This window comes from Epinephelus lanceolatus, chromosome 19 (genome assembly GCF_041903045.1).
Source record: "Epinephelus lanceolatus isolate andai-2023 chromosome 19, ASM4190304v1, whole genome shotgun sequence".
Classification (NCBI taxonomy): Eukaryota; Metazoa; Chordata; class Actinopteri; order Perciformes; family Serranidae; genus Epinephelus; species Epinephelus lanceolatus.
Window position 1 is genome coordinate 6,136,983 of NC_135752.1, and position 7,854 is coordinate 6,144,836.

General features: G+C 41.9%; 1 protein-coding gene across 1 annotated transcript; it reads right to left on the reverse strand.

Annotated features, from left to right (window-relative positions):
* Window positions 1-2,346: 2,346 nt before the first annotated feature.
* LOC117269175 (zinc finger protein 703-like) lies at window positions 2,347-6,983 on the reverse strand. Its single transcript, XM_033646029.2, has 2 exons — window positions 6,376-6,983; window positions 2,347-5,320 (listed from the first exon to the last, which is right to left on the reverse strand). The coding sequence occupies exons 1-2, from the start codon at window positions 6,604-6,606 to the stop codon at window positions 3,785-3,787; spliced, it is 1,767 nt and encodes a 588-aa protein (XP_033501920.2). The 5' UTR covers window positions 6,607-6,983; the 3' UTR covers window positions 2,347-3,784.
* Window positions 6,984-7,854: the final 871 nt, after the last annotated feature.

A 7,854-nucleotide genomic window follows, 5' to 3' on the forward strand; every position in this document is an offset into this window, starting at 1 on the left:
GTTTTGACCCCTGTGGGTCCCTTGTCAGAGTTGTGAGTGACCAACGTGGGTCATCTATACTTCGCCATGGGTGTCACAGTGTCATGTTGCTAGGAAATGGCATATTACCGCTGCCAATCATGTGGTAACTTGAGTGATCGTCATGGACTTTATCTTGGCTCTGATGCTCTGATGCTTATCAGGATCCTACGGTATGTATATGTTACATCCCGTAAGGTCATATGTCACCCTTTTTGCTAAACACACCGCTGCACTAAATCCACAAGCATTAAATAAGGATGCTGTTGCTTTAAGATGACACTGCATTTACTGCAGGACAGAGGAATGTGAGCTGTGTTCCTGTGGTCTGCTTATAAGCTGCACTGTCGACACGGAAGTAAAGCACACCTAACGTAATCAATCATGTGATTCTGTCACAGTAAAAATAACACTGATACAAATCCACTCAAAGCTAGACTGACATGTATACTGACAAAAGTGTACATCTTGCTTTCACTACTTCACCTCTTTTCCCTCTTTGGTCAGAGGTTTTCTAGACCAGAAGTAGTTTGTGCGATGGAAATCTAAAATGTTAACTTTTTTCAGTGTCCACAGAGTTGGAGGAGATGAAACATTATTTAAATATGTGAATAAGCCTCTCCTGGAAGGCGTCGATAGTGTTGCACTAGTTTGTCCACATGCAAAATGATAGAAATAGTTGTGTCAAGAATGAAAATTAAAGATGAGAAAAGTGGTGGAATGTAACTAAGTACATTCACTCAAGTACTGTACTTAAGTACAAATTTGAGGTCACCTTATACGTCTACTCCACTACATCTCAGAGGCAAACATTGTACTTTTACTCCACTGCATTTGTCTGACTGCTGTAGTTATTTCTCAGATTTCAGTATTTCATTCCCATCCTGTCCAATGAAAACCATGTACTTTCAAATTTGGTAATTCTGATTTTGAATGTTCGTGATGACTGAAGGATGACGTGTCTTTATGTTTTGAGAAAATTCACCTCCTTCTTGAGCTAAATACACTCTTGAAAAACCCTCTTGGATCAGCTGCAAAAAGTATTGTCACAAAGCTGAAAACAGGGCTGTTTCTCTGACACTATGAAAAGTTGACTTTTCAGACATATGTGATTCCCACAGGCCAGCCATGCTACAAGCATATGATAGAATATGTGTATTGCTGTAGATTAAACTACCCAACAGTATATAAAGGAGTTAAAATGAGCACAACCTTAAACATCTACAGCAGGGAAATGTGACATACACATTAATGCAGCTGTAACATTAATCCAGAATCTTCTTATAGAATAGGAAAACACTGATGAGGAACATTTTACTACACCATCAATACTTTTACCTTTCATACTTAGTAGATTTTGCTAATTATACTTACATACTTTTACTTAAAGGTCCCATATTATGCTCATATTCAGGTTCATACTTGTATTCTTGGTTTTAACAGAACATGTTTAGATGCTTCAATATTCAAAAAACACTTTGTTTTAATAATACTGTCTGTCTGAATATACCTGTAATCACCCTCTGTCTGAAATGCTCCATTTTTCGATCTTTATAGAGGGTTTCACTGGAATTACATTAATAGGTAACAGCTTGGGTCCACGTTTGCTTCCTGTCAGCTGATGTCATTCACATACTGCAAAACATTCCAAGAAATACAAAAGGACCCATTTAAAAAGCTCATGTTTCAAATGCTCTACATGGTATAGTTGTGACATCACAAATTCACAGAAGTTTCTGATTATGAACTGTGTGCATTTTCTCTGTGGAGTGAGCGTTTTTACACTTTCACAGTATTTATATATCACCTATACCTGCTGTGTTTTCAAAAAGACATGGAAATCTGACTTTTCACATGGTACCTTTAAGTTAGGTTTCGAATGCAAGACTTTAACTTGTAGTGGAGCATTTTAACAGTGGTGTATTAGTACATTAACTTAAGTAATGGATCTGAATTCTTTTTCCACCACTGCTAAAGAGAGAAGCTCTGTCAACAGGCAGAACTGATTGAGAAAATATCTGAGATATATTTATTGTTAGTACCATTTTTTGTTGTAAATCAAGAAATATCACCTTTAAGTTACTCCGACTGAGTTTTGTGTGGGAGTTATTTCCAACAGGGCACCACCACGTCCTCTCTACACTGGTTTCGATGAGAAAAGGTCAAATTAAAGTGAAGACGTGCAACCGACAATAGAGATAATCATCAAAATCTGATTGTAAACTCATACGCTGTTTAAAACCTCACGTCTTGTGAGGAGAGATTCCTTCCTGATGTAAAACTGATCATATCAGACAATAGTACCATAGAAATGAAGACAACAGGATATACATCTTCAGTGTGATTTATTTAACAAAATATGACCTCCCCTTTAACTGGATTACCACCACACGGTGTTCCAATTTTACATAAAAAATATCACATCTCATTTTTTTAATCTGCTGTGAAAAAAAATCAGAAAGCTGAGGAGTTCAGAGAGAGAGAGAGAGAGAGAGAGAGAGAGAGAGAGAGAGGGAGAGAGAGAGAGAGAGAGAGAGAGAGAGAGAGAGAGAGAGATGTGATTTTAACATTCATTCTCAAAGAAGTTTTAAGACATATCTGTCATCTGGGCTCCCAACACGTCTGCTCCAAGGATTGTAAAATGAGAATAGATTTATATGGTAAACATGAAAGCCAGATTCCCGGTAAAAAATAAATACAACTTCTCAGTAGGAATAAACAAAACATAAGGAACCAAAACAAACCATCACGAACCATGGGGCTGAATAAACAGTTAGAAGTGTATGCTGTGTCGAGCTTACATGCATCTCTTGCACGGAGAAAGCGACTGTGGCCAGACTTGCATCAGCCCACGGCTGCAGCTTATTGCCATCCCTGCCACACTACATTTTTCTGCACTAAATCATCATCATTTGCAGCGAGAACCCTGAACATCCAAGAGCCATTACACAGCGTCCAACTATCAATTTGCTGAGCCCATGGGGCGGCAAAAGTCACCCAAGGGCAGTCATTTCTGTTGCAAAAGTATCCGAGCAATGTGCAGACATGCAAGAGCCACATGTGTCCTCTGATGTTCAGGAGTGGGGCCTGACTGGAAACACCAAATCTCATATTTAATGTATAAAGAAAGTGTGAAGATGCACTCAAGTCAAAATCCAGGACTTGCACTCCCACATCCACTTGAATCCAGTCTTAAGTCAGAGGAAGCAGCAACTTGCCGCAATTAAGTGAAGCTTAAAGTAATAGTCTGGCATTTTGGAAATATGCTTATTGGTGTTTTGGCTGCAAAGTCAATGAGGACAATAAAACCACCCTTGTATGTTATTTGTTAAATATAAAGCTACAGGCAGGTTAGCTTAGCTTAGTACAAAGACTTGAAACAGCAAAAAACAGCTAGCCAGGCTCTGACCAGCAGCACCTCTGAAGCTCGCTAATTAACCCTATATCTATATTTATTTAATGCTTCAAAAACTGAAGTGTAAAATCATAATATCCCCATTTTACGAGGGGTTATGTGTTGGACTATTTCTTAACAAAAAGATCAAAAGTTGATTCATGAGCTTTAGAGGAGCCGACAGGTGGATTTTGTTACCTTTGTAAAGAGCCTGTTTCCCTCTGTTTTCAGTGTTTGTGCTAAGCTAAGTTAACTAGACAAAAAATATGAGTGTGGTGTCAATCTTCTCATCTAACTCTCCGCCAGAGAAATTAATAAGCATATTTCAAAAAATGTTGAACTATTCCTTTAATCATGTAAGTGGAGGGTGTATCACTGGAAGCCCAGAGCAGAAGCAGATCCAAGTCTTTGACTGTAGAGAGCGTAATGAGGGTAGTAGGGGCCTGTGGTGGGCAGAGAGTGCAGGGAGATGGAGGAGGGTCCAGGGGGCAGATGGACCTTACTGTAGGGGTGATAGCGAGCTAAACCCAGGCTGGGGGGCGCCCTGAGGGAGAGGGAGCTGGGCATGGAGCCTGGGCTGCTCTGGTGTGGGAGGTGAAGGTGGCAGGACGCAGGTCCAGAGGAGGAAACAGAGAGAAGCTTACTGTCCATCCCCACAGGCAGGGCGGTGTGCGTACGGAGGTGAGCCAGGAGCTCTTCGGATGTGGCGAAACGTTTGTCACATGGCCCCCCGGCTGAGACCCAGTTACAGGCGTGAGGCAGGGGGTCGTTGGGGAGCATGAAGCCGTACGTGTAGAGGGGGTGTGAGAGGGAAGAGGACACGCTGGATGACATAGAGCTTTGGTGGAGGGAGTGGAGCGGGTGGGAGGGGTACACCAATGGGAAGTTTGATTTGAGGGTGGAGGTAGGGTCGTGGATGCAGGAGTTGCAGTTGCTTCCACCGAGATGGGATACACCTGGGTAGCTTAGACAGTAGGGGTCCCTGCATAAACTCTGCATGAAGGAAGGAGGGGAGGCACCAGTGAGGGGGCTGGAGCTCGGGTGCTTTCCTGGAACTCCCATGCCTCCCATGCCGAGGCTCGATTTTGTCGGGTCCAGCCCGGGTACAAACTGAGACGGGTAGCCTGCATAAGCCCCCACTACAGATCCATGGTAGCCCATATTAGAGGACGGAAGGGGGAAGAGTGGTTGGCTTGTCTTATATGGGGAAATGGGTGTAATGCGTCCAGGGCCAAGGTTCGGCTGGGCAGACTCTGCTTTACCTCCCTCGTGGTTGGAACCACCATCAGAGCTGCCGTTACTGCAGTTCGTACTGGCTCGAACGTGGCTGGAGTTTGCATCATGTGGACTGTCCGAGTTGGCCTTGTGTACATCGATGTCTTTTTTGGGATTATTGCTGCTCGTGCTGGTGGGACTTCCCTGCTCATGTGCAGTTTCTCCACTAGGAGTCTGGGAGTGTGACGTTGTCTGTCCACCAGGAGACTGGCTCTGTTTGTGAGGCTGCTGAGTGTGTCCTGGTGGGGTGCCACTGCTGGCTCTGGAGCTGGGCGAAGCAGCATGGGGCGGATAGGACTGCTGGCTGTTGGTTGAGCTTCCATTAGCGTGAACATTATTGCTGGGTACCCTGAACCCGACTTTATCACTGCTGCTGCCGTTGGAGCTGCTGCTGGTAACTCCGTCTCTGCGACAGTCTGCGCTGCCTTTGTTGTAGGGCTTGAAGCTGCACTTGTCCTCCAGGGAGGGGCGGTGCTCCCCGAGCTTCAGGCTGGAGCTGGATGACCGACTGCTGGACTCCTTGTCCCCCTGGCTGCAGGAGGAGCCCAGCTTGGAGGAGGACGGAGGGTCTGGTTTACCGATCTGCGAGCAGGTCTGTGCCAGCAGGGCCAGTGGACTCTTCTTGGCATCCAGCTACCACAAAATACAGATTCTGATTAGCTTTTTTCTCCGCTGTATTTTTGCACAGACACATTTTGGCTTTAATACAAAAAATGCGAAACAATACAAACCAAATGATAGTTAGTCCTTTGTGGTTATCAATAGGCCTTTTTATTGTTGATATTTACATAATTTGTACTGATCTTGCAGCTAACAATTACTTTAATTAGTAATTAATCTGACAATTATTTTCTCAAGTAGTATTTTGTCTATAAAATGACAGAAAATAGTGAAAAATTCCCAATATGACTTCCCAGAAATCAAGGGGATGTCTTCAAATTGTTGCTTTTAGAGCTCAAACAATTAGTCCATTTACAGAAAAATGACTGACAACTATTTTAATAACTGATCAATCCTTATAGTCATTTTTCAAACCAAAACAATCCAAAACTGACAAATATTCTCTGGTTCAGGCTTCTGAAATAAAAGGATTTGCTGCTTTTCTTTGTCATATATCATAAACATCATAAACACTCTGGATCTGAGGGCTTTTGGACTTTTGGTTGAACAAAAGAAGACATCACATTGAGCTTTGTGCAGTTGTTTAGAGTATTTTTTTTTATATTTCACACCCTAATTAATTTATGGATGATGAAAACAAATGTTAGCTGCAGCCCTACTTGTTTGTTTTGTTGGAAAAGAACCAGTTAATTATCATAGTGACAAAAACAGCAGCAAAATCCTCACATTAAAGCAGAGAAAACCAGTGAAACAATAAACTAATTATCAAAAAAGTTGCTTACAAATTTTCTGATGGACTATCCATTGGTCTGTTGATTAAAACATACAGCTACTTTAAGTCGCCATTACTTGAATGGGTTCATATGATCATTATGTAATTTGAAACACAATAACACGCAGAGGCAGAGAATATATTTCTCTTCTACTGAGGAATTTCAATTAGGATTTGTCTTTGTTATACCATTGCAATACATTGTCAGCATGCTGCTGTGCAATCAGAAAACACTGCAGTGCAAACACAGTCCCTTTCTAAATGATAAATGTGTTTTTGAATGGACAATAAATACCTCAATGCTGACTGGTGCGGGCGTCAGAGGCTGTAAATACTCCGGGTGTAGCAAGTGTCCAGTGTGCGCGGTCAACATCTTGATAACTCGGATGGGAAGCCGCTTTGCCTGCCGAAGAGGGTCCAGAGGGGTCAACAAAGAGACCACAGCACCGGGACGGGACTTTGCACTGTCGCTGGTCTCACTGAGCTCGATCCGCTTACTTACTGATCCTGAAGGCAGATATTTCATTGGAGAGAGGGCGCTGCGCTTTCTGTGCGTTAGGCTACTTTTAGTCCCAAACAATGTGACGATACAGGTGATGTTTAAATGTAATCCATGCAGACACGTCCCAAAGCAAACAAACAGAAAAACAAAACACAGCTGTACGTCCTTAAATGTCCCGAAGGACGGAGAAAGTTCTCAGATCGTCTGAAGCATCTTCCGACACGGCTCCTACTCCAGTTTCAAACCAAAAAAATTAAAGTCCACTGTGTGAATTGTTGTGCGTAAAATGGACGGATTGTCCTTTCTGTAAACGTGTAAAAGACCAGAGTTTACTTTATATAGTCCAAGTGTCTGAGAGGAAACGTCCCACTGCGTGTTCTCGGTCCGGACTTCAGCAGCTCACTGATCACAACAGGCAGGACTTCAAAGTGTCCGCTGGGTGGCCGCATCACTGATGAGGTGGGCGGGGAGGGACGCGCGTGAAGGCGGAGCTACGGCATCCTCCATGTGACAGACCCCTCCTCCATCCTTTGACACAGAGGTGGAGGAAGCAGCTACTCAGAGCTTTTACTTGAAGTAAAAGTAGAAATACTAGAGTATAAAAATACTGTCTGTTACCAGTCAAAGCCATGCATTCAAACTATTCAAATATTCTTAAAGTACAAAGAGTAAAAGTACTGATTATGCAGAAAGGCCTATTTCAGATTCATATATTATATTATTGGATGATAACTATTCATGCATTAATTGTACATCACTTTATTGTTGCAGCTGGTAAAGATGGAGCTGATTTTAATTACATATTACATTATATGCCTCTGAGTGGTGGTGGGAAAAAGTACTCAGAGTCTTAACTTAAGTGAAATATCATAGTATGAAAACTATGTAAGTAAAAGTCCTGAATTCTAAATGTTACTTAAGTCAAAGTACATCAGTATTATCAGCAAAGTGTAGCCTACTTGAGGTATTAAAAATGTAAGTCGTTTCGCAGAATGTCTCACATTATGTATTATATCAATTATAGAACATTGTATCATTCTGTTTTATCACTGATAGATACATGAAAGAGCATTTTAATGTTGTAGTTTGTCAATGTAGAGCCAATTTTAGATACTTTGTATTAGGGTTGAGCAGAGTAATCGGATGAAACGACAGTGGTGTAATGTAGCAAAGTAGTAATACGTTGTTACAATACTTACTGTAAGTATTTTTGGGAGTAAATGTACTTTACTCCACTTTTACACCAGTATTTTTTGTATTTCAGTGTCCTAA

Bases quoted from the DNA above. Each gene is read 5' to 3' on its own strand.
- LOC117269175 (XM_033646029.2), bottom strand. From the start codon at position 6,606: ATGAAATATCTGCCTTCAGGATCAGTAAGTAAGCGGATCGAGCTCAGT. The intron at 5,321-6,375 runs GTATTTATTGTC...ATTTTGTGGTAG, and splicing joins CCGCACCAGTCAGCATTGAG to CTGGATGCCAAGAAGAGTCC.